Source organism: Lynx rufus, unplaced genomic scaffold (genome assembly GCF_022079265.1).
Source record: "Lynx rufus isolate CCGP_SWC_20201006 ecotype Redwood Valley unplaced genomic scaffold, mLynRuf1.p SCAF_7, whole genome shotgun sequence".
Lineage (NCBI taxonomy): Eukaryota > Metazoa > Chordata > Mammalia > Carnivora > Felidae > Lynx > Lynx rufus.
The window spans coordinates 108,355,106-108,383,096 of record NW_025814889.1 but is presented as its reverse complement, the minus strand read 5'-3'; the positions used below and the strand labels follow the sequence as shown (position 1 = coordinate 108,383,096).

Genomic DNA, 27,991 nt, shown 5'->3' with positions numbered 1-27,991 from the left:
GGGGGACCATGGCTCCCTTTGGAAGAAATTTGCTGAAGACTCGGCATAAAAACAGGTAAAGTTCAGCGTGTGTGTCCTCGGGGGCTTCTGTGTGAAAGTGTTATGTTTTGTTGCAATTAGATTATGATGAAAACTGTTAGGGGGGGAAAGCTCTAGGGAATAAGGTTTTGTATTTATACTCAACTGGTGAGGTTATTATTCCAGTAACGGGGATCTCAGTGGCCTCAAGGATCATTGAAAACGAACAAACAAACAAACAAAAAACAAAAAAACATATATATTCTTTTTGTTCCCCCTTTGACCAGTCCTGGTTCCACAACTAGCATCATCAGAATCTCTCTTTGTGTTGCGGGGCGTATTTGAGAGTAGTGGGAAGGCACGTTTCATTTTGGTTCAGAGTTTTAGCATATTATAGGAAGGGTTAAATTTTTGATGAAGATAGAACTAGAATTTATTGGCCACTAATTAGAAGGAAAAACACAGCTGTAGATACAATCCGGAAACAATGCTTTGGCTCCCCTTTGAGTGGGGCATTCCTGAAACCTGGAAAGTTCCCAAAGTGAAAATACTTTGTAGAGAAACTTTTTGTGAACTGATTCTTTCAAGTATCTTTGGGAACTTTAGGTGGTTGTAGGCACCAAAGGAGGATTCAATCAGCTGTCCTCCTTTGTCTGCATTATTAGAATTTTACTTTGGTTTGATTTTTTTGCTATTTCAAGCCTGCAATGCCCATAGTGTAAATGTGTAAAAAAATGTATTTCTCTCTTTGTTTTTCTCTGTCTCTCTGTCTCTGTCTCTGTCTCTGTCTCTCTCTCTCTCTCTCACACACACACACACACACACACACAGATTTTCATTGAGTTAGTATGTGTGTTTCAGCCCTATTAAGTATTTTATTAAGACTTCAAATGTTACATTTTTATGCCAAAACAATTTGAGGATCATTTTAGACATGGGCTTTACTCTTTTAAAATGTATTTATTTTGGAATAAAGGCTTTTCAATAACTCTTCTTTCCATCATGCCTGTTTGTACTTGTCATAATTTACTTAGGGTAAACTTAAAAGCATACAATTACATGGTAGGAAATGATACAATTATTTTAAGGTGTCTGCATGATAATATATAGTGATACAGTTTTAAAGTAAATCTCCATACTTTGAGCTTAAATATCTACCTGTTTTTATTCCAAATGTATCCATGATTTAGTTGATTAAATTTTCTGAAGAAACTAAAGCAACAATAATTAGTACTACAAAACTTTCTAAACCAGTTTTATTTGCTAATGATTTGGTAATGTGTCACAAATATGGCATTTCTGGTAATTAGTGAAACTATAGGTTACAACAAAGAAATATGTCTGATTATTTAAAAATATATATTAGTAATGGCTATTAAAAATAAGTTTGTATTTTCCTACTGTCAATGCATTAAAAAATATACCAGAAGGCTTCTCTTGCCAACAGAAAGTCTTCCTGCTTTTTAAGCGATTATTTAGTAGCACTGTTTGTGAAGTATGTTTGTTTAAATGCGATCAAAATATATAAAAAATCACTTGGGGAAAAGTTCGTGGTTTTATAAAACAAGTTGTGTTTTTGGCATGCTTTCTGAATACTAACTACCTGTGTAGTTCAGGGTTGTTGCATGTGTGTGCTTTTGTTTTTGATTTTGATTACTATTAATTCTAGAATTCTGTCAATGGTAAGCCAAATAACAGTTCAATATCACCTTGTGTGCACCCCTGAGAGTTTGCCCAGGGAAGTGCGTCCACTTTCGCTATCTCAATTTTGCCACTGTACCCTCTACCATTAAACTAGCTTTCATTCAGGGAGGTGTGTATAACAAACAGTTTTTAATATGATATTTTCTATACAAAATTGTGAGAAAAATGGAGAGAATAAAAAATGAGGAGTTTAATAGTATTTCAGGTTTCTCTGAGGAAATGGAATGGCGTTCCCAGTGGTGATGCTTTATTGTGAATGTGTTTTGATGAAAGCGGTAATAGGATATGTGTAAGTTGCTCTAATAATTGAGTGTTTCCTGTTACGAATTTGTATTTTTCCAAGCCTTAAGAGAAATTTAAGCCACAGCAGTGGTCAGAAAGATAAAATATGGATATCTCAAACTAAGCAGCACATAAACCATGTGGTGTTTTGAGATAGAATAAATATATATATTTTTTCAGTGTCCAGTATTGCTATAGATGAGATATTTTTATGTGTTTTTTTGTTCTGTTTTTTTTTAACCTTTTCAAAGGTGAAACTACAGGTGAAACTTAGTTACATGATTAAGTCTATCATTTTGTTTACTGCATTCCATAATGGCTTAAATAATCTTACTTGGACATATAGGAACTAAATACCTTTCCTTATATGACAGGTGACTCATCCTTTGATAGCAAATATGATTGGTGATAAAACATTCATCTGATAAGCCATTCCTCAAATATATAGTATAGAATTCCTTGTAGAATGCAGAGGAAGAATTCCAGTGTTTGTGTATCTCCTGATACATAATTTCTACAAGTAAATTTCTACAAGTAAAATTTCTACAATTTGACCATAAATGCATCTTTGTCAGCAGGGAAAAAATACAGATTACTAGAAGAAATATCAGGGATTTGAGATCATGAAATTTTGGCAAAGTTTTGTATCAAATTTTTCCGGATCTGTTCTCTTTCTGTCTTTTCAAAGCATGAGGCAGAAAATCTTATAGAAAATATAAACTGTAAAGCTTAGAGAGGGCAGTGCCGTATCTGTGTAATCACCATTGTGTGTTGTGCGTAGGACAGTGCCTGGCATATTATGGATCTGTAATACAGTTATTTATATAATTTTATAAATTACCTTATAAAAACCTTGTTACTATTTTATTCTGTGCTCATCATCTGAGGTCAGCAGGTATTGTATAAAAGTGAATACTTCATAAAGGGTAAAATCTAAAACCCAAATAAATACACAAATAATTTTATAGATTTGGACACCAAGTTAATCCTACCCCACCAGATAATCTTTTCTAAATTTTAAGAAGCATTTAAATTTTTTAAAAAATGAGGTAACAGTCTCTTGGGAATTTGAGAATAATGTATGATCACAAATGATTATATTCTGGCACACAAAAATGGAGCCAGCCGAAAATCTTGATGTTCATAATCAGAATTAACCTTTTAAAATTTCTAATTGTAGTAACAATGCCACAAATGTTTCATCAGAAGGAAGAAATAAGTTTTGCGGTTAGGATAAAAGTTGCTGGCAAGATGGATGTTTTCTCTGAAATTAGAAGTATGGTTATTTGTGAATTCAGCAGAATGGAAAGCTATCATGTACTGTTTTGTCTAACCTCAAATAAACACTTAAAATGTTCCTGAAATTGGATTAAGAAATGCCAGCTATTTGAGCATGTGCATCTTTTTAGTTCCCAGGAGTTTCTGAAAGAGATTTCCCCTGATGATACCTGGTAACTTAAGTAGTTCTTAGTTGGCAACAGACAGCCCATTAGGAACAATGACTGGAATGCTTTATCCCTGGCAAAAATATACCGAGAGCAGGGAAGGCAGTGAAATTGAGCTCTAGGTTAAATCTTGAATTGTTGCTCAAACAACTATCAGCCAACTTAAAAATCCTCTACATAAGATCTTGTATTATGTACTGTATCAGTTCATGAAACATGTCAAGGTGAAATGTTCTTAAATGGACTTTTTGAGAAAAATGTTTAAAATTATAGCTGGTTAACATTTTGATTTAAAGAACATCTTTATTAGCTGGACCACATTACAGAAAGTTTTGCTGTTATTTGATTGGTATGCAGTTCCAGGAGATCTGATAATAGTTCTAAAAATTCACAAAAGTGTGTCTCTCTTGTTTTCATTTTAGTTCTGAAAATAGAATAAAGTTGAGGAGGGGCATATATTTACCTCTTCCGGGTGTATGAGGATACCAGTCTTTGATAGGGAATTTCTTTGTCTCTAGCATATTGGGTTTCTGAAACAAGGCAATATGTTATCTGTACTGTTCAACATGCTTCTGTGCTCTAATATTCTTTAATGTATGTTTTCTTAGGAGTTTTTAAAGACGTGTTTTTGGCAAAAGACACACAACACATATAACATTTCCTTTTTTAAAAAAATAGGTTGTGATTGTCATTCCTGTGTAACCTGTTATAATAATACACTTTCTAGACAACATTTGCATATTTGTTTATTATCATTTAAGAAAAATTATTAATGTGAATGGTCACCCAAGGGCAAAGTAATTACTTCCTGTAGATAGAATAGAATCTTGGGTACATGTTCAGCAGTGATAAGCAACATATTTTAAGAATAAGAATGATCAATGAGGATAAAATATGCTGACAAACAAGGGAAATTATCCTCAATGGTTTATATCTGCAGGCTAGAATGCCCTCTGTTTTTATGAATAAAGTGACTTAAGAGATCTATAAAAAATTCTTGTTGAGTATACTCAGTAAGAACAGGGACCTAGATAATCAGTGAATGGGTTCTCAAATATCTGTTGATTGAATAAATGAATTCAACATATACTCTTCAAATACAGCTGGTCCCCATACAGTACTTGGATCAGAGTACATCAGTACATTTTCACTGAGTGGACGCATAGATAACTTAAAGAATGAATCCTTAAATTCAAGGTTGCCCTCTCATTATACCTGCTCCTAGGCTCAGCTCCTCTCTTTCAAATGGTGAATGGCCCTATTTGACAAATAGACTTTACCAGGCTTCTGATAGAAAACAAACCAAGTGGCAGGGTAACTCATTCTTCTCAAGAAAAGCTCTTATTTCCCTTCATGTTCCTTGAGTGCAACCATGTATGTATATGGGTGAGGTTTGGCAGATGATGGTGAATGGCTATTATAGATATCACTGCAAAGTGTGGAACATTGCCTCCTCTTTTTGAGATAACAGGAAAATATGATTGGGAACTATTTGTTTTCTTACATGATATGAGGATTTATTCTCTTTGTATGAGAAAATTGTAGTTCATGAGACAAACGGAAAATTCTAGAACTAGGCAGAAAAATAAGAATTCCAGCAGGGGCACCTGAGTGGCCCAGTTGGTTAAATATCTGACTCTTGATTTGGACTCAGGTCATGATTTCTCGGTATCATGAGATCAAGCCCTAATCAGGCTCCTAGAACTTGCTTGGGATTTTCTCTCCCTGGATCTCTGCCTTTCCTCCTGCTTGTGCTTTCTCAAAAGAAAGAAAGAAAGAAAGGAGGGAGGAAGGGAAGGAAAGAAGGAGGGAAGGGAGGGAAGGGAAGAAGGAAGAAAGGAGGGAAGGGAGGGAAGAAGGGAGGAAGGAGGGAAGGGAGGGAAGAAGGAAGGAAGGAGGGAAGGAAGGAAGGGAGGGAGGGAAAAAGGGAAGAAAGGAAGGAGGGAAGGAAGGATTCCAGTAGGCATTGGGTTATATCTCCCATTTGCCATTACTAATTGTGTGCCCTAGGGCAAATATTTAATCTTTTTAATGCAAGAACAACAATAATGATAGCATGCAAAGGAAAATCCAAGTTTGACAATTGGAGGAGGATTGCTCTTTAATAGAATACACAATTATGAGTAAAAGTATTACTAAGATCATTCTGGGGAAAACAGCTATGCAAATGAGGCAGCACTTATGTTTAAGCTTCATTAGCTGGCTTCAGGGTAAATCCACCTTTGCTAGTTCTTCTTATAACACTATGTGCCACTGTTCTGAGTGGTTTACATAATACTTAAAATAATGCTGTGAAGAAGGTACTATTATTTTTCCTATTTTCCATTTGAGGCAATTAAGACACAGAGCAGTGCAACAAATAATAAGTGGCAGAAACAGGATTCGAATCCATGCACCTAACCATTATTCTGTATGGCCCATTTAGGACTTAGTTTTCTCATCTCTAAAATAGTGTTAATTCATAGACAAATGGAATAGAATAGAGACTCCAGAATTGGACCCACAAAAGTATGGCCAACTAATCTTTGACAAAGCAGGAAAGAATATCCATTGGAAAAAAGACAGTATCTTTAACAAATGGTACTGGGAGAACTGGACAGCAACGTGCATAAGAATGAAACTAGGCCATTTTCTTACACCATTCATAAAAATAAACGCAAAATAGACAAAGGACCTGAGTGTGAGACAGGAAACCATCGAAACCCTAGAGGAGAAAGTAGGAAAAAAACTTCTCTGACCTCAGCTGCAGCATTTTCTTACTTGACACATCTCTAAAGGCAAGGGAATTAAAAGCAAAAATGAACTTTTGGGACCTCATCAAGATAAAAAGCTTCTGCACTGCAAAGAAAACAATCAACAAAACTAAAAGGCAACTGACGGAATGGGAGAAGATTTTTGCAAATGACATATCGGACAAAGGGCTAGTATCCAAAAACTATAAAGAACTCACCAAACTCCACACCTGAAAAACAAATAATCCAGTGAAGAAATGGGCAGAAAACATGAATAGACACTTCTCTAAAGAAGACATCCAGATGGCCAACAGGCACATGAAAAGATGTTCAACGTCGCTCCTCATCAGGGAAATACAAATGAAAACCACACTGAGATATCACCTCACGCCAGTCAGAGTGTCCAAAATGAACAAATCAGGAGACTATAGATGCTGGAGAGGATGTGGAGAAATGGGAACCCTCTTGCACTGTTGGTGGGAATGCAAACTGGTATAGCCACTCTGGAAAACAGTGTGGAGGTTCCTCAAAAAATTAAAAATAGACCTACCCTATGACCCAGCAATAGCACTGCTAGGAATTTACCCAAGGGATACAGGAGTGCTGATGCGGAGGGGCACTTGTACCCCAATGTTTATAGCAGCACTCTCAACAATAGCCAAATTATGGAAAGAGCCTAAATGTCCATCAACTGATGAATGGATAAAGAAATTGTGGTTTATATACACAATGGAGTACTACGTGGCAATGAGAAAGAATGAAATATGGCCTTTTGTAGCAACGTGGATGGAACTGGAGAGTGTGATGCTAAGTGAAATAAGTCAGGCAGAGAAAGACAGATACCATATGTTTTCACTCTTATGTGGATCCTGAGAAACTTAACAGAAGACCATGGGGGAGGGGAAGGAAAAAAAAAAGTTAGGGGAGGGAGCCAAACCATAAGAGACTCTTAAAAGCTGAGAATAAACTGAGTGTTGATGGGGAGTAGGAGGGAGGAAAGGGTGGGTGATGGGCACTGAAGAGGACACCTGTTGGGATGAGCAGTGGGTGTTGTATGGAAACCAATTTGACAATAAATTTCATATTAAAAAAAAAAAAGAAAAGCTAGATCTGAAAAGTGAAAAAGTAATCAATCTGAATTGAAAACAATTGAAAAATTAAATGAAAATTAAAAATAAATAAATAAATAAATAAATAAAATAGTGTTAATTCTAAACCACCTAGTGTGAGACTAAATCTGATTATATTTAAATTTTTTTTTTCAACGTTTATTTATTTTTGGGACAGAGAGAGACAGAGCATGAACGGGGGAGGGGCAGAGAGAGAGGGAGACACAGAACCGGAAACAGGCTCCAGGCTCTGAGCCATCAGCCCAGAGCCCGACGCGGGGCTCGAACTCACGGACCGCAAGATCGTGACCTGGCTGAAGTCGGACGCTTAACCGACTGCGCCACCCAGGCGCCCCTAAATCTGATTATATTTAAAAGACAGCACAGTACTAAGATAGTAATGAAATCTCAGTAAATATTCACTCCTGTTCAGGCCTGCAGGATTGAAATGCTATGAACTATATCTCTTAAGTTTTTAATATTTACACATGGTATGATATTTTGGGCCTTGAAATCTCAACTCAGAACTTCTGTATTACCACTGATGTCTTTTCCTCCTTAGATACAAATAAGTATATTATAAATTACTGAATATGATGAGAAATGAGTTTACCAAAGTTGTACAAAACTATCTTTGCCGGGGCACCTGGGTAGCTCAGTTGATGACTCAGTCAGATGTTTAGTCTGACTCTTGATCTCAGGGTCCTGAGTTTGGGCCCCATGCTGGGCATGAAACCTGCTTAAAAAAAAAAAAAGAAAACAAAACAAAACTATTTTTAGAGCTTGATGTAATATTTGAATTTGAACAGCTTTTAGGTTCAATCCTCACACTTCTTTAGAGCCAAATTAATGAGCCATTAATGATTTTGCAAGGTGTAACACACCATAGTTTAAGGGATGTTTCCTGATGTGTCTTTGAGAAGTTTTCATAAAAAGAAAGGATACATAATTTAAATATTTCTATCTTATCTTTGTCTAATAAAATGAAAGATTGAGTTAGATTTTTAAATCCCTTTAATTTCTAAACTTCTATGATTTTAAAATGTCCTCTGCAGAGTAGAATTTAATTCTCTTGCCTTGCTTTTACCTTTTAAAGATAACTTTTAATAACAGCATTAAAAGAAGGATTTTTTTGTGCGTGTATAATTTTATTTTACCTAAAACATGATGCACTGCCACATAACCTCTACCACAAAATGTTGCCTTATGGTAAAGCTCAAAAGTGTTTATTTCCACTTATAAAAAAATGGGATTACTTTATAAATTATACTAAGAATTATTGAGTGTTTGCTATTTGATATGCACAAGTTTTAGTTTAATAAAACAAATATATGAATGTTAAGAGTAGCTATCTTTTTATTTTAGCTCTTTAGGATTGGTAAACTCTGCATTTGGTATTGTACCAGACATGCAAAGACACAACCTAATTCCTAAGAGATTAAACTAATTGAGAGAACAGTACTGTAGTTAAATATCTCAAGCATGAACTTTCTTTTAAATCACCCTTCCATGGGAAACTGTCCTTGACAGGGTAGGTAAAATCACAATCTTTATGATGCAATTAAGAAGATGAGAGTATACTTGCTTGCAGTGGAAGAAGGCTGTTCCTTGGTACATTAGGTGCTCAGTAAATGTTTTTGATTGCCTCTAAGTAGAAGTAAAAGAGGAGTGCATGGAGGAAAAAAAATAATAATAAAAAGAGCATCATCATAATTAGATAGCATTTATTAAACTCCCACAGTTAGGTGACAGGCTTGGACAAGAGTATGGAACACAGTAAGATGTGTAAAAAGATGTAGGAGGGGGCTGAATCACACAATGGTAAGACTGACTAAGATAGGATAATCAAGAGATAAGGATCGAGAAGCAGACAGAAATATGGTCAGTTTGGCAAGAATCCATAATCTTGGTGGGGTTGGTAAAAAGAAAGCATTTACAATTGAGGAAGTGCACAGAAAAAATTTAAGGATGTGTCTATATAGCAGTATTAGATTTACAATCTAATAATTATATTACATTGGTCAGTGTATCAGTTCATAAAACTGAGTTATTCTGCTTTGTAAATATTTTAAATTTTTGTTAATGCGATAGTGGTCCAACTTTAGCAAGTTTTTATGCTCACTAATTATGGTATACAGTTGACAGGAGTTTTGTAGCCAAGCCTTCCTGATATACTGCACAGTACATGCTTGTTCTCAACCAATGACTAGGATTTTTTACAGCCACCTCAAATACTTCTAGTTACTCTACTCTTCATTTACTCTGATTTTTTTCTGTCCAAAAATTCCCTGCAGCTATGGGTAACTGAGGGTACTTAAGATCCAATAGCAGAGCATTAGTTTGGGGAGACCATGGTCTTTCATAGTAGAGCCTGAGGATACCCACCCTCAAATCTGCACATAAGGATCTTACATTTGCCTAGAAGCCGTGAAAGATGATATTGAAAATCCATGGGTAGACATACAATAACCACAATCTCATATGAAGAAAATAGTTGTATACAATTAGGAAAAGTACTTATGAGGCTATAGTGGATGTTTGAGATTCCATCCTTTTTAATAGTGTGGGAAGTTAGGCACTTTTTAGCAGTGGGCCACAATGTATTAGCCTTGGTTTCTTGGCTGCCTGGGCTATTCTTGTAGTGAAAGTCAAAGAATTTCTTCCCAGTGCTATTAATAATAGGCATGAGATTTAGACTAAGTTACTTTTTTAAAAAAAATGTTGATCATCTTTTTTTAAATTTTTTTTAACCTTTTATTTATTTTTGAGACAGGGAGAGACAGAGCATGAATAGGGGAGAGTCAGACAGAGAGAGACACTGAATCTGAAACAGGCTCCAGGCTCTGAGGCTGTCAGCACAGAGCCCGACGCGGGGCTCGAACTCACGGACCGAGAGATCATGACCTGAGCCGAAGTCGGCCGCTTAACCAACTGAGCCACCCAGGCGCCCCAAAATGTTGATCATCTTTACTGGTTCTACCTTTAGTTAGGAGAACTTAACGTGATTATAGTTTCCAGGATTAAGTGAAATGACAGTGTGTGTTATATGACACCTTACAAAGTCTGAGCATACTACCAGACTACTTACTTATCTGCCTTAGCTTCTAAAAACAAAACATTCATCAACTATCCTGCTTTGTCAGATTTGGCAACTACTTACATATATTTGCTTTGTGATGACTCAAGATGATGGTTATTCGATGATTTTTAAAAATTCATAAATATTAAATTAACCACACGTTTTGGGGGGCATGATGAAAGAACAAAGAGGAATCAGATATGGATCATGCTTTTAAGGAATTTGCTGGTTAGCAGGTACACAGACATACATAAATTATTAAAGTACAGGGCAGGCGTTTTAAAGTATATTCAATGATAAATATTTATTTACCTTATAATATGTGCCACATGTTATTTTAGATGTTAGGGATGAAATAGTGAGAAAGATCATCAAGATCTCAGCTCTTGAACTGATGGTGTAGTGGTGGACAGGCAGGCAATAAACAAACAATAAATGAACAAGACATGTCAGATAGTGATTATTAAAAGAGTCACTACGGAGGCAGAATTTTTTAACTATTTTTATTAGTTTATTTATTTTGAGAGACAGAGAGTGAGCAGGGGAGGGGCAGAGAATGAGGGGGAGAGAGAGAATCTCAAGCAGGCTCCAGGTTGTCAATGCAGAGCCCGACGTGGGGCTCAATCCCACGAACCGCTAGATCAGGACCTGAGCTGAGACCAAGAGCTGGATGCTTAACCGAATAAGCCACCCAGGCACCCCTGGAGGCAGAATTTATACGAATTCAACACTGAGTGGATAGGGCAGTAGACAATATCAGGATGAAAAACAAAGAATCAATGATAACTATAAATTTGGGCTTGAGTAACTGGGAACATAGTGGTATGATCATAAAGAACAGAAAAAAATGGCAGACGTAATTTTAGGAAGGGAAGAACATCAGGATGAAGAGTGAAAAATTCAAGGTGTAATTTGTGTGTTTCCAAATATTCCACCTCCAAACACCTGGTGTTTGGACACAACACACCTGAGTTGGGACTGTGAAAGCAGCCTTTCATCCAGCCTACTCTGCTGCCTCTTGACATCTATATGGGACTGATTGATATGGAGCATACTGCACCTGGAACAGGGCTCGAAAGGCAAAACATTGGTTTCCCAGTCAGGGCCTTCAAGCTGACTAATCCTATGTCAAACCTACTCAATCTCCAGGAAGCATTTAGTGCCCATCCTTTTAGTGATCCTTTAATTATCACCTTAGTTGAAATTACTTCCAAGCATGGCCATCACTTCTAAGGGATTACAGATTTCTTCTGTTTAAAGATTTGGTTATTTAGAGAGTCATATGTAGAATTATGTAGATATGGGAGTTTAAATAATGTCTTAGTATTTAGATAAATAAAATCTAGATTTTGGGTGCAGGTAAATCATCTAGGTCAGGAGTTGGCAAACATTTTGTGTAAAGGCCACATAACCAATGTTTTAGGTTTTGGGGGCCATAATGTCACCATCCCAACTACTCAACTCCGTCAGTGTAGCATGAAAACAACCACGGACAATATATAATTAAATGGGCATGACTATATACCAACAAAACTTTATTTACAAAAATAGGTGGTGGGACAACTGTAACTACCCGGCCCTAGTTGACTGAAAATTTCTTTTTGTTTACTTCCCCCAAACACACTTCTACCTCCCTGCTGCAAAATAATAATAAATAAATAAATAAATAAATAAATAAATAAATAAATAAAACCAAAACAAAACAAAAGAAAGAACATTTAACATCGACTGTGTTAGGCACTTAGGCTTCAAAGATGAATGATTCAGTCCAGGACCTACCTGGCAAACTAGAAAAAAGAAAGGTAGAAAATGCTGTTACTGAACGCATCAAGAAGGAGCACCCATTTCCATCTGGGGTGGCAGGAATGGGGTTATTCAGAGAAGGTAAGGGAATTTTCCTAGTGAAAGTGACATTTAAGAAGAGTAAGAGTTAGCTTCAGGCAAGGAAATAGGTTATAGAAAATCTCAGAATGAAAACAAAACCATGGCAGATGTAGTCCAGTCTAGAAATCCATAGGGTGATACATATGGCATCCCTTGGAACTATGAGAGATTAGGGAGAAGTTAGGGGTAGCTAGTTATGTGCATATTAATATGCATATCAAAGAGTGCTTGCCTATGATATGGGGGAATCTGATCACGGAAGGAATCCTAGGAGTAGGCAGGAGAGAGAGAAAGCAGGAGAGAGAGGGGGAAGGGCAGAGACAGGAGAGACGGGGAGAAAAAGGAAGAGAGAGTAATTGAAAAAGGACTTAGAAACCATTTAAAGATTTTAATGAAGGAAGGTATACTGGTAGACTTACAGTTTAAAAAGGGCAGCCTGGCAATATTGTGAAGCACAAATGTGAAGTGGGCAAAAGTTTGTAATAAGACAATATGTAATAACTTACTATAGTAATCCGTTGTGAAACTGAGAGTTGTCTGAATCATAGCAGTGGTGATTGACATAAATGTGCATATGTGAGACATTTGGGAGAATGAATAAGACAGACTTAGTGACTGGTTGTTAAAGGGGGATGAGATAGAGAAAAGAATCTAAGGGAAGGGAAACAAAAATAATATAAAAACAGGGAGGGGCCCAAAACAGAAGAGACTCATAAATATGGAGAACAAACTGAGGGTTGTGGAGCAGGGATGGGCTAAATGGGTAAGGGGCACTAAGGAATCTCCTCCTGAAATCATTGTTGCACTATATGCTAACTAATTTGGATGTAAATTTTTAAAAATAAAAAAATAAAATTAAAAAAAAAGAAAAGAATCTAGAAAGATCCAAGTTTTTAAGCTTGAGAGAAAAGGTGGTGGGATGGTGATTACAGTCAGTAGGGTGGGGAATCAGGAGGTGAATAGTTTGTAATATGAGTGGAGAGGATGATGAATTAGTTTTGATCAGTAAAATTTGAGTTTCCTATGGATTATACACTATAAATATGAAGTAAGCATGAAAAATGGAGGTTGAGAATATGGATCCACAGCTCAAGGGCAAAATATTTAGATTTGGAATTATTAGCATACAATTGACTGATAAGGTTGTGGACAATATTAGACCTACCCACAAAATGTGTACAGTGAGACAAAAAATGAGTCACAGGAACTTGGGGGATTTTATTTGTATCAGCTATTACCTATTGCATAATAAAACATCCTAAAAATTAGTGGCTGAAAACAACTTGTTATTTATCTTGATTCTTTTTTTCTTTGGAGATATTTTTTAATTTAAATTTTGGTTAACATATCATGCAATATTGGTTTCAGGAGTAGAACTCAGTGATTCATCACTAACATGCAATATCCAGTGCTCGTCACTAGTGCCTTTCTAATACCCATCACCCATCTAGCCCATCCTCCCCTGCCACCTCCCTCTGTCAACCCAGAGTTTGTTCTTATCATCAAGAGTCTCTTGCGGTTTGTTTCCGTCTCTCCTTTTTTCCACTGTCTGGATTATTTTTTATTTTTATTTTTGTTATTTTTAATTATTTATTTATTTATTTATTTATTTATTTATTTATTTATATGTCTTGATTCTGTGGGTGAACTGGGGGTGATTCTTCTGCGGGTTTCACCTGGGAGGGAAAGGTCACGGTGCATAATGTTACAAAGAGGTCAAGTCAGATCTGTTCCGGAAATGGCTGCTGGGTTTGACAGTTAGGAGATCTCCAATAAGCCTAAGAAGAAATGTGTCTGTTGGGGGTGGGTGGGGCGGAAGTCACTTTATGGTGGGTTGCTATTACTGAAAAGTGAAGAACTAGAGAAAGTGACTGTGGATTCCTATTTGAGTTTGTGAACAAAAGATAGGTGGTGGGAATATGTGGCCAAAATGAGGGTGGTTACAACATGACAGGATAGTCGGAAGGGCCAGAGGAAAAGGTAGAAGATTAAAAAAAAAAATTAAGAAGGGATAAATTCTGAAGCAAAGTTCTAGAGGAGGTGGAGGCAGCGAAATTTGGAGCATATTTAAAATTTAAGGTTTGGGGAAGGTAAACGGATTCAGGATGCTTTTGACATGGATGAACAGTTCTCTTATCAGCGATATTTTCAAGTATCTCCTTTTTTAAAACAAAATGGCATCACTGGCCCTGGTATGTTCATATTTCTACATGTAAAGTTGTTATTGCCTTTTAGGTAATTTATTTGCAACTAATGTGAAGGGCTGATTATTTCAGATGAAGCTTCTATTTGGAAGCTGTGTGCTATTACCTTTTATTATAGAATATGTTCAGAAAGTGGAAATCAGGGGTAAAGGGTCTCATCTTGTGTTTTCAGCTATCCTATTGAGTAATTCAAATTCTTACATGTCTCTAGTGCCATGCCAACACATTTCAGAATACGTTTAGAGAGGGAAGAGTAGGTGGCTGCCGGCAGATGCGAGCTAAAAGAGTCACGATCATCAGGAAATATCTTCCACCAAGTAGGCAAAACCAATTATGGACTTAGCTGCCCACAGGAAAACTCATGTTAAAAGTTGACAGAACCACAACTATCATTAAACTAAATATTCAGGCTAAGCAATGTTCCTTTAATGAATATGCTTTCTTGTTATAAAATATTTCTCTGAAAAGTACAAATCAGCAAGGAAACTTAAGTTATTTGCCAGGCACAGGTAACACTGGGAAATAAGCATAAGAATTTCCAATGAGATTAGATATTTGCTCAACATTTCTTCTGGTAAATACTACATGTTAAATATTTATAGTTTGATTAAATCAATTTCTGGAATCCGAACCATGAACCTGGTTTACTTAACCCCCATTGTCTCCAATACACATTCTTTACACATTCCTTTCCCTTTTGTCTGTTTATGGGAATTATGTATTATAGCAACCCTGCAATTATTTTATGTAGAAGGCTTTTCTTACTCCGCATGCTTGGCTTACTTCCTAGAAAATTAAACTAGCATTAGAACATAAACCTAGTGTTTTTTTTCTGTGTGTGTGTGTGTGTTTGCGTGTACCCTTAACCTCCTGTGCCTCAGTTTCCTAATCTGTAAAATAGATTTAACAATACCACCCATATGGTAGGGTTGTTATTAAAATTAACTGAGTTAATATATATAAAGCCCTTACAACAATGCCTGACATGTACTAAGCATTCAACAAAGTGAGCTATTATCCAATGTATCCTCTCACACACACACACCTCTCCCCAGTCACTCTACTATTTTCTAAGTACCTGTCCTTCAATTACCAAGTCCACACATAATCATGTGAAATCACTATTTGAAAGGATCTTCTTGGTGCACCTAGGTAGCTCAGTGGGTTGAACATCTGACTCTTAATCACAGCTCAGTTCTTGATCTCAGTGTTGTGATTTCAAGTCCCCTGTTGGGCTCCACACTGGGTACATACTTAAAAAAAAAAAGTGTGAGGTCTACTTTACAGATGAAATCTTAGATATTTTTATTTATTTATTTTTAAGTAAACTCTACCCCCAAAATAGGGCTTGAACTCATGACCCCAAGATCAACAGTTGCAAGCTCCACCAACTGAGCCAGCCAAGCACCCCTATGGACAAGATCTAAATCAACATATTGCTCAAATTAAATCTCTTGAACCTCTTTTATTTACTCGGACTTTCTACAAAGAGTTATAGAAGTGGAGAATATATTGAAAACATTGAGGTCAATTACTGTTTTTATTATTATTTATTAAATAGGACTTAAGTTTTGTTATTTTTTTTTAGGTTTTGGAATTCCATAGCATATTTGTTCAGAGTGTATCTCATGATTTTCAATATTGTTTAAGATGATCTTGAATTTTCAAAATATCTCTTTGTAAGCATATCTTTGCTGCTTCTGAGCTATATGACAAATTCCTGAACATAAGGATCATCTTATCTTGCATTTTATCCTCCCCATTTACTCACATTAGCTAAAACTACTGTTTCATTGACAAATGAATGTTGAAGCAAGTTATAAAAACTCATACACCATAATTCAGAATGGACAGCTTATTTGGAGGATAGCTAACTTGGTATGGATTCAGTTAATTTATATAGAACTTTTTTTATTTTTAATACCTTTTTTTCTTTTGAGAGAGATTTTGTACTCAGGAGCCTGTGCAAGAAGGGATGCAGGGGACAGGAAGAAGGAGAGAGGGAGAAGGAGAAGGAGAGGGAGAGGGAGGGGGAGATGAAGAGGGAGGAGGAGAGGGAGAGGGGAGGGGGAGAGGGGGAGGAAATCTTAAACAGGTTCCACACCCAGCATGGAGCCATCACCTGAGCCAAAAGTCACCCAAGCATCCCTTTTTTTTTTTTAATTTTTTTTCAGCGTTTTTATTTATTTTTTGGGACAGAGAGAGACAGAGCATGAACGGGGGAGGGGCAGAGAGAGAGGGAGACACAGAATCGGAAACAGGCTCCAGGGTCTGAGCCATCAGCCCAGAGCCTGACGCGGGGCTCGAACTCACAGACCGCGAGATCTTGACCTGGCTGAAGTCGGACACTTAACCGACTACACCACCCAGGCGCCCCCAAGCATCCCTTTTTAAAAATACATTTAAGCCTTTATCTTTACCCAATTTTGTTTCTAGATTTCTGTTTGTGTTTGGGTCATTCCTTTACTCTTATTACAAAGCTGCCCAATCATATACAAAATAAAAATTTTCTATAACATAATAATGACAAAACTAAGTAACTTATTAGCTAAACTAGTTATAGTTGTACTGTGATAATTTTGATTATCGGGAAAAGATGCTATTAAATTTGAAAGTATGATATTTTATGTTGAAAATAGCCTGTGACTTATAATTTAACATTCAGCAACCAAATTGATTATTTATGGCATCTTCAGCATTTTAAATTTTATCATTGGTATGGAGTTAAGCTTGTAAACTCAAATATTAGTTTATAACCTTTGGTATGGAACTTAATTTGGTAAACTTGCTTTTTATCATCATCCATTTTTATTCTTTAATGAATTATATGCTTTAATTCAAAGAAATGTGAATTCCTACAAGGTATTATCAGACTTGAGCCTGAGATAAATATACTGAAATCAAATTTCTTTTCTTATTATTGTTTTGTAGCTCTCTTTTCTATTCATCATTTCTGAAACTTTCATTGTTGGGTTATTCTATCTCTATATGTTATTTACTGACGTGTTTTTAATATGAGTGCCACATACAGTGAGCTACATGTTGAAGAGTTAAAAGGACGGGACTTCATACCCTGTGAGAGTTATAATTTATTTGGGTACGGTGTTTTGCAAAAGAACTGCCTAAAAATGGTTTTTATAACTTCATACTCATCCATCGTACCTATAAAAAAAATCTATTATGAGGCATTAAAATCTTCTTTCTCCTGGATCAGAATCTCTTTGCAGGAACTTTTTTTTTCTTTCTGTATTGCTATTTGTATTTCATTTATCAGAATAGAGGACACAAAAATGAATGACATATGTATTCATACTGTATCAGTTCCAGTTGTGTTCCTTGATATGGCATGGAACTGCACAGTGATATCATAATAAAATTAACTCCTCTATCTTCTGAGGATTAGAAATGTGTTTTGAGGTTTAAGAGATAATTTGAAGGGAATATTCATAATGTTTGCTTTGTATTCAGCAATTGGCACAAATGACCAGATATCTATCTATGTATCTATTTATTTATTTATTTTGATTTTTAAAAAATGTTTATTTTTGAGAGAGAGAGAGTGCACAGGTTCACTATCTGAGCCACCCAGGTGCCCCAAGTCCTAATTAGTTTTAGATGTCAAATTTCAATTAAAGTTTAATGTCTACTATGTACTAGGAATAAATGTTACTCTTTGATTTATTCTCCTGTGCCTCAACTTCAGTGCCCTTTTCCTCTGGATAGCTGAATAAAGATGGCCAAAGTTTGGGGCACCTGGGTGGCTGAGTTTAAGTGTCTGACTCTAGGTTTCAGTTCAGGTCATGATCTCACAGTTGGTTAGCTCGAGCCCTGCATCGGGCTTTGCGCTGACAGCATAGTGTCTCCTTGGGACTATTTCTCTTCATGTTTCTCTGCTCCTCCCCATCTCTCTCTCTCTCTCTCTCTCTCTCTCTCTCTCTCAAAATAAATAAACTTAAAAAAAAATGGCCAAAGTTTATCCATTTATCTTCATTTTTCTCTGCTTTCATACTGAATTTTTTGTCAGTAAATATATATTTTCTGAGATCTTCAAGTTGGCATTGTAGTATCTTAGTAAATTCTTTATCTTAAAACTTCCTGATTGAGACAATTTATTTTCTGATGCTTTGTGCATAATTACTCAATAAAATTATTGAAGAAATACTTGAGTGTGTGAATATTGCATTTGTAATTACAAGCCAACTCATCATAATTCTGTATAATTGTTTTTGTGATGTTAATATTAATTATCAATGGAGAAATATTTTTAATTTCCGGTTTGACAGTAGAGTGAATTCAGAATTCCAGTATTTAATTTTAATTATTATTTCAGCGTGAATATGGAAAAGTACCTGTAAGTGAAGTTAATACATGCTGTTGAAGAATTTTACTTAGCATAGAAATCTTAATTTTTTGGTGATATCCCAAAAAAGGCACACACTGAATAATAAAATTCTTGCAGAATAATATATATATTTTAGTGTAGTGCAACTCATTAGCACAATTTTAATCAAAATCAGAGAGTTATAAAATGAGAGAAAGATTAAAAGCATTCTTGGATCATCTGTGAGCTACAGATTATATTAATGATGTTTTTAAGTGTTTCTTATTAGCCAAACAGTTAGTTATATTGGAAGTACACATGCAAAAAAAAAAAAATTGACAACTGGAACCAGGTGGAAAAATATTGTTAGACAGGTTGGAAAGTATTTGTAAAATAATATTGTTAACTACTATAGCAAGGTCAGTAAGATTGCTGAATAAGCATACTAAAAACACTACGCCCCTCTCTGCATTAAATAATAACAGTAATTTTGTTATTAGTTTAATAACCTGTATTTACCCAGTACATTTTTCACAATTCTCTAAGCTCTTTTACTCATTCTCTTATTTGATATTTGTAGCAACCTTGTGAAAAATGTGAGTCAGATATTACAGTATCACAGTGAAGGGTACAGAGGATTAGAAAAAAAATGATTTCTCGGAATTCACAATGACTTAGTGATAGCTAAGATGAAATCATAAATTGAAAATTTCAGGTCCATTTGTTCCCACTACACTTTTTTGCACATCTTCACAAATAAATGTTATTAATGTTTCAGAGGGAAAAAATTTGAAGCATGTGATAAAATGCTGTAAATGTTATTTTCTTCTGTATAAATAACTAATTTTCTAACTAGTTTAAAATAAATTAACCAGAGGTGTGATAAGTGAGAAAACAGAATATTTTCATGAGAATCTTGGGGTATATGCAATATTATCATATTTAATAAAGTATTAAAATACATAATTAAAAACAGTATGCGAGTAAGAAATGTCATGTATACTACATAGTTATAGACATAGTGTAATATATATTTAGAATATGTAGTAAAATCTGTTGAATATTTCAATTTAGTTTTAATTCAGTTTCCAGTGAGTACAACATAGTAAAAGATGATTGTATGAAACAGTTCTGTATTGATGGGAGTCACAGACCTTAGATATTTAGATATTAATAGCATTTTCCTCTATTTCTCATTAATCATTCTTGAAATAGACTAATGAGTTCAAGTCAAAACACAATATAATCTTATTCAATTTTTCAAATATATTTCATTATACAATTCCTTAATTTTTATTGATCTTTCTGTTTTTAATTAGAAGCAAAATTTGAGGTTCACTACTTTATGTAAGGCATTTAAATTTTTTTTTATTCATTGGTTTTGCTTCCTTAAAGTGGATACCATAACGTAAATAACCTTGATACATGTGAAAATATGATAACTGATTTACATCTTCCTGGTTATATTATTTATTCAGGAAATTTCATTGAAAATAAGATATGAGGAATGTTTAGTACCATACTTTGAAGTTTATTTATATATTTTTCAGTAATCTCTACATCCAACATGGGGTTCGAACTCATGACCCCAAGATCAAGAGTCAAGAGTCACATGCTCTTCTGACTGGGCCAGCCAGATGCCCCACTGAGTACTGTACTTTGAAGCCATGATCTGACTAAATTCTGGTTTATAGAATTTCATATCTTCTTACAGTTTGTATGAGTGAACATTTATCAAAATAACGGAGAATTTAGATCGGTGTCAATTAAATGTGAGCATAGTAGTTATTTTATTCTTATACATGTACAATTTTTGAGTAAATGTTTTTACTTTACAACATAATCTAAAAGTTATAAATTTTAAATCCTATAACCCAAGCAAACCCCAGTTTATAACCATTTGAACTACATGAATAATATACACTTGCAGTTATGGTATTTTTATATAACCTCTTATCTGGATGTCCACCTGTTGGTTACTCCCTCCTAGACTATCTAGAGAGAATCATTCCTGCAGCCTCCATCCATGTTAACCTTACCATCTGCCATCAATCCCTTTGTCACTACTCCTTTCATATTATACACTTAGATACATAAGACTCTCTCAATACTTGCTTTTATCCTAGAAAGTCAATGAAATAATTACAGATTTGAAGGAAGGCAAATTTATATTTATAAATGTATATTTATAATAAAGCCAGGAGTTTGATTATACTAGGTGGAAAATTAATTTTATATGAAAAATGCATTGAGCTTTAAGCAATTAATTTAAAAATAATTTTAAGAATGTAAGCAGTTCATAAATAGGGAAATATTTGTGAGTAGGTATTCATAATGGCTATTATAATTTATTTTCAGGGATTAGTCATAAGTTAATATCAAAAGCCAGAGTTGGAAAGAACACTTCTACCTTCTAGTTTTGTGAGTTTTGGCAAGTAACTTAACTTCTCTTTGTCTCAGTTCCCTCATCTGTAGGATTGGGATGATATTACTGTCTACAGTACACATGAGTTCTTAAAAATCAAGGGTGCTGCAAGTCAAGAAATGCCTAAAGTAAAAGTAACTTTGTTGGTTTAAAAATACCAAATACTAACAAACACATTTCCAATATACAGGAAAAAAAAATAATTTGTGCTCTTAAGTAATTTTGAGTGAGCAAGGGCAAAGTATAGAGAGCTGAGAAGAAAAAGAAAAAAAAATATTGTTAATCAGATTGACAATGTGTCTATTTATAAGTGAAACTAAAGCACTGCGATAAAAATAGAAAATAGACATGAATTATTGAGATAAGGCATTTATAAATTAAAGCTCTATTACCTTTCACTTTTTGTGTGGTTATAGTATGTTCTCTGTAAAGTTTCAGGTCCAGTAAAATTTTGATCCCTTATTTCCCCAATAAACATATACAAAAGCAATACAGGGGCACCCGGGTGGCTCAGTCAGTTGAGTGTCCGACTTCAGCTCAGGTCATGATCTCGTGGTTTGTGGGTTCGAGCCCTGCGTCGGGCTCTGTGTTGACAGCTCAGAGCCTGGAGCCTGCTTTGGATTCTGTGTCTTCGCCTCTCTCCGCCCCTCCCATGCTCATGCTCTGTCTCTGTCTCTCAGTAATAAATAAATGGTAAAATTTTTTTTTTTAAAAAACGAAACAAAGTAAAACCAAATAAACAACACTCTTAGGCATGCTACTTGTGTATTTCTTTTGCATTAAAATTGGAGATTATGTCTCAACTACTAGATTTGAATCACTAGGTGAGAACTGTTTGTGACATTATATTGCTAACAAACCAGTTTTTCTAGTCTAAGTTTGTATTTTTAACCTTTTGTTGCATATGTATTTGCAGATGTCATTACTTATACTAGATGGTGAAATCACAAAAGTTGGGAAGGGAATATTTTAAGAGTTCTAGTCCTAGTATTAAATTCTTTATATCACATGACTATGTCTGTTGAGTGTGTGATCAAATGAAAACAATTATTTCTACAAGGTAGTGATTATTTAAGACTCCTAAATTGGTGTAATTTTGATTAATATCTATTTTATAAATATTTTGGCAAATTACATTGGCCTGATGCTGGGTGCCATCAGGCTAGCATTTAGAAACCACTGATGAAATAATAATCTTAAAACTACAACTGACACGTATTCCCTTCCCAACCCTACTATTGTTTCCCGCAATAAGCCAGGAATACTGCCTTTGAAATTATACATGTCTTTTTGTCATCTGCATTTCCATGATTGTGTTAACCACAGAGGAGGTGTCAGCTAGTATTTGTCAAATAAATGGATAGAAATTCAATTGGAGCTGTACTATAAAATAAATACAGTACTTTTAAATACTTTAAGCCTGCTAAAAAGTATAATTTAAACATGATGAATCTTCTACTAGGTATGGAAGGTTTATTACTGAAATTCACTGGTCATTACTTTTAAATGTGTTCAATCAAGAGGCAGAATTTTTAATATTATTAAGTTTGAATAATGGTTGTAAAAATTCCTCAAAATATTTAGAGATAACTATCTGGGTGGCCCAATTGGTTAAGTGTCTGACTCTTAATCTCAGCTCAGGTCATGAGCTCATGGTCATAAGAGTGAGCCCCACATTGGGCTCTGTGCTGACAGCACAGAGCCTGCTTGAGATTCTCTCTCTTCCTCTCTCTCTGCCCCTACCCTGCTTGCTCTCTCTCTCAAATAAAGAAATAAATATTAAACGACAAAAAAGCAAGGTTTGGAACCAGTCAGATGGTGAGGTTATCACAAAGGCACTAATTTTCTCATATGTGGAAATAATGCGGAATTAATAATATGGAATTAATAATGTGGAAATAATGTGATCATTTTTGATTGTGCAAAATGACCATAAGGGTTACGTTATCCACATGAGCTGAAAATTAGCAGATATCTAGGGGAGGCCACAATAGAGAAACATTCCATCCTTCCAAAAGAAAAAAATAGATCCCAACTGGAGTAGATGTGGATGTGGAGTAGATGTGGATGTGGATGTATTGGGGAATTGTCATGTACATCATCATTCTTATTCTTGGTAGGATACCAAAGGATTTCCTGACCTCTGCTTCCCAGTCTTCTTCACAGCTGTAGTGTAGGGCTGAAGAGTTTATAGGTCATGTGTCATTCTTTCTTAGAGACCCAGAACTTATGTTTCCCATCCAAAAACTGGAACAGGACATGGGGACTATTCAAAGACAACAGTAAGGACTTATATATATGAGTTTTGTCAGCCAACAGAGATGCCCAGACCTGTCAGAAATCCTTTAGTACTGCATCAGAGTAGGGACATGCTTAATAAGGAAAAAGTGCAGAAGGTAACATAGTCTTACACACTTTTCTCTATAGCTGGCCATTGGGAAAAGCCCTCCCTTGATCAACTGAGTGTTCTAACGGCAAATTAGAGTTCCATTGTTCCATTCCATTCTGGAAAATTTATATAATAAAGTTCTTTAAAAAATAGTTTATTTTATGATTTTTTTTCCCAATTTAATCCACATATCTAAATCACCAAACGAGACGTGCCTGGCTGGCTTAGTCAGTAGAGCATGTGACTCTTTATCTTAGGGTTGTAAATTTGATCCCCATGTTGGGTGTAGAGATTACTTAAAAAAAAATCTTAGAAAGAAAACCATCAAACCAATAAACTTGTTTTTATAATATCAAGGTTAGACCTGTACTCTAGAGCTTGTTTTCTTGCTTGGGTTTAAATTCTCAATGCACCACTAACTGACTAAATAAGTCATTAAAAACCCCTGTGCTTCAGTTTCTTTGTCTGTAAAATGGTGACAATATTATTACCTACCTACAGATTTGTAAGGATTAAATAACTCGATAAATGCAAAGAGTTTAGAACAGTTTTATTTATTAAATGTTTTCTGACTGATGGTTATAATTAGTGCTACTTATTTTTAGTAAGATTGTTTTTAGAGTTTAACCATGAACACTAAAAAATAAAATAAAGATGCCCTACGGTCTTAGTTTTAATGTAATAGCTATTGACGTCATCTGACAAGGTAGATAATTACAATTACTCAATTTTGTTATTTTTACCGTTACTTACAAAAAATACATATTGAAATAGTTATAATTTAACATACAGTAAGTGCATGGAGTGTGCCTTACTTCTTTTCAAATCATGCATTTTAGTAAGTGAACTTCTAGCTTCATAAAGTAAAAAAAAAAACAAAGTTTGTTAATTTTGGGTATTATATATACACGATCAAAACAGATGAAGGTAATGATTAATGTAGAGGCAATTTATGCTGTAGACCCATGACCCAGATAGTAGTTAGTATCAAGTTACTTTGAGTATTTATTTGTTTTTGCTTAGAATGCATTTGTGTGCTGTTTTTATACTAATTGAAATATGAAAGCAATTCTGTTATCCTACTTTTTGACTGCTTCAAATTATTAAATGAGTTGTAGATATTATCAAATATCACATTATTCAATGCTGGGTCATTAAATGTGAAATACTTTATAAGAGAACAATCATAGCCCAGTATGATTTTTTGAATATTTGTTTATATAATTTGGATACAATTGGATATTTAAATTGTACTGGGGACTCTTTGTCATTTGGTGTCGGTGATTTGTTCCTTCATCTTATAACCTCAGGAGAGTCAATAAAGATAATAATGTAGGATTAGTTACTATTGGTACTAAAACATAAATACTGTAAATTCTAAATGTTAAAAGATTCTAGAAGTCAGGGAAAATTTCTTCCATACATGCCTCATGAGTCATATGCTTTGAGGGTGCTACATAAATAAAGTAACATAACTCACAACAAGCCAATTCTATTCAAAAATCTTGTCTCCATAAATCATATTGTATGATAACTCACTTTATATCATCTTTTCTTAACGTTCTTTTAAATAGATATAATGAAAGACACGGTCAATTTGATTTATACTCATGATGCAAATATCATCCCAGAAATTCTCTACTAGGTGTAGCCTATAAACCACGGAACTTTCTTGCTTCTTTTACTGTGTGTTTTTTTTTTCTTCAGAAAACTGATTTTTCCCCATCCCTCTTTGCTACAAAGGAAATTATTAGCAAGTCTTTACTTGTATGTATGTCCCAACTTTGACCACATCCTAATACCTCTGCAGCTAAAACCCTAGTCCAGGCAATTCTTCTCTCTTTCTTATATGTCAGCACTAGGCTTTCAACTAAGTCTTCCTGCCTCTGCTTTTGCTCCTTTTTTTCTTTACAGTCCATTCCAAAAATAATCCAGATATACTTAAAGCATAAATTTGATCATATCCCTCCTACACTTAAAATTTTCCCATGGCTTCTCACTAAAACTGGAACAAAACCCAAATTCCTCATAATGGGTATGCCTTTCTGCTAGATCCCATCACCTATCACTTGACCTTTCCTTCCCTCCAGCAACAACCCCTGACTCTACTACCCTCAGCCTCCAACTACCTTCCTGTTCTTTCTGTCCCTAGAATGTACCTTGTGACATTTACACTTCTGTTCACTCTAGAATTCTTCCCTTAGGTCTCTGATTGCCTTCTCAAAATGTATGCCCTTGTTCGAGTGTCATCTTCTTAGAGAAGTATCTCCCAAATACTCTGGATAAAATTGACTTCTCTTTCTTCCAAATGATTCCCTATATCTTCATCCTGTTTGATTTTCTTTCTAGTATTTACCACTACCTGTTATTATACTGATCACACATTTATACCCGTTCTCACCTTTGTGTACTGCTTTAGTATTTTCAGACATGTCTGGCACACGGTTGACATATAATAAGCATTTGTTGAATGAAAAAATGACTGTTTTCAATAATGGGATTTTTAAAAAATGTTTATTTATTTTTGAGAGAGAGAGAGAGAGAGAGTAGGGGAGGGGAAGAGAGAGAGGGAGAGAGTAGGCTCTTCATTGTCAGAGCAGACCCCAATGTGGGGCTCAAACCCATGAGCTGCGGGATCATGACCTGAGTCGATATCAAAAGTCAGATGCTTAACTGAATGAGCCACCCACGTGCTTCAATAATGGACTGTTTTTAACTCTGTGATTCTCAGCATCATCCCACCATTCCTTCCTATGCTATGTTTCCATGGTCTTTAGTCCCAAGGCTCCAACAAAACTTACCTTATTTTATCTTCCCTTATTCATTTATACTTTGATTATTGTTTTAACTCTAGAAGTTCTAATTGTAGTTATATCACCTCTGGCTTCTATAGATAAAATGGCCTCAGTTGTCTTTGATGACAACTGCTCTTTCCAGAGCCCACTAAGAAATAAAAGGAAGTTACGATATTTTCCTTGATTTTTTTTCTTGCAGTAAAACTTCTGATTCTTATGTAGTCTCAGCCTCAAATGCATCTCTCATTAAGGATAAAATCTAGAAAGGGTATTAAAGTTAAACCATCTTTCTGAGTTTACACAGGTGATGACAGAAATATAATGTACTTTGTTTTTCTTTCAGATCTCCCACTAAAGACATGGATTCAGAAGAGAAGGAAATTGTGGTTTGGGTTTGCCAAGAAGAGAAGATTGTCTGTGGGCTAACTAAACGCACCACCTCTGCTGATGTCATCCAGGCTTTGCTTGAGGAACATGAGACTACATTTGGAGAGAAACGATTTCTGCTGGGGAAGCCCAGTGATTACTGCATCATAGAAAAGTGGAGAGGCTCAGAACGGGCTCTTCCTCCACTCACTAGAATCCTGAAGCTTTGGAAAGCTTGGGGAGAGGAGCAGCCCAATATGCAATTTGTTTTGGTTAAAGCAGATGCTTTCCTTCCAGTTCCACTGTGGCGAACAGCAGAAGCCAAATTAGTGCAAAACACAGAAAAAGTGTGGGAACTCAGTCCAGCAAATTACATGAAGACGTTACCACCAGATAAACAAAAGAGAATAGTCAGAAAAACTTTCCGGAAACTGGCTAAAATTAAGCAGGACACTGTGTCGCATGATCGAGATAGTATGGAGACATTAGTTCATCTGATTATTTCCCAGGACCATACTATTCATCAGCAAGTCAAGAGAATGAAAGAGCTGGATCTGGAAATTGAAAAGTGTGAAGCGAAGTTCCATCTCGATAGGGTAGAAAATGATGGAGAAAATTATGTCCAGGATGCATATTTAATGCCCAGTTTCAGCGAAGTCAAGCAAAAACTGGACTTGCATTCGAATGAAAACCAGATTCCGGACGACCTGACCGAAAGCGATGGAATTGTACACCTGGAGGAGCAATTAGCATATTACAGAATGCTCATTGATAAGCTTTCCGCTGAAATAGAGAAAGAGGTAAAAAGTGTTTGCACAGAGATAAATGAAGATGCAGAAGGGGCAGCTGCGAGTGAACTTGAAAGCTCTAATTTAGAAAATGTTAAGTGTGATTTGGAGAAAAGCATGAAAGCCGGTTTGAAAATCCACTCTCACTTGAGTGGCATCCAGAAGGAGATTAAATACACTGACTCATTGCTTCAGATGAAAGCAAAAGAATATGAATTCCTGGCCAAGGAGTTCAGTTCACTTCATCTTAACAACAAAGATGGATGCCAACTGAAGGAAAACAGAGGGAAGGAATCTGAGGTCCCCAACAGCGGTGGGGATGGTCCTTCCCTTACTCCGAGAGCACTTAACTTGTATACAAATGACACAGACTCAGACACTGGTATCAGCTCTAACCATAGTCAGGACTCAGAAACAGCTGTAGGAGACGTGCTGCTTCTGTCAACGTAA

The 27,991-nt window shown here is 35.4% G+C and overlaps 1 protein-coding gene across 1 annotated transcript; it reads left to right on the top strand.

Moving 5' to 3' along the window:
* The first annotated feature begins 8 nt into the window (after nucleotides 1-8).
* On the top strand, nucleotides 9-27,991 carry RASSF9 (Ras association domain family member 9). Its single transcript, XM_047066396.1, has 2 exons — nucleotides 9-55; nucleotides 26,731-27,991. Exons 1-2 carry the CDS (start codon nucleotides 9-11, stop codon nucleotides 27,989-27,991), a joined length of 1,308 nt encoding a protein of 435 aa, XP_046922352.1.

What these genes read in the sequence shown, in the direction of transcription:
- RASSF9 (XM_047066396.1), top strand. Translation starts at nt 9, where the DNA reads ATGGCTCCCTTTGGAAGAAATTTGCTGAAGACTCGGCATAAAAACAG. An exon ending in AAGACTCGGCATAAAAACAG is followed by an intron (nt 56 to 26,730) that starts GTAAAGTTCAGC and finishes TTTTTCTTTCAG; the next exon opens with ATCTCCCACTAAAGACATGG.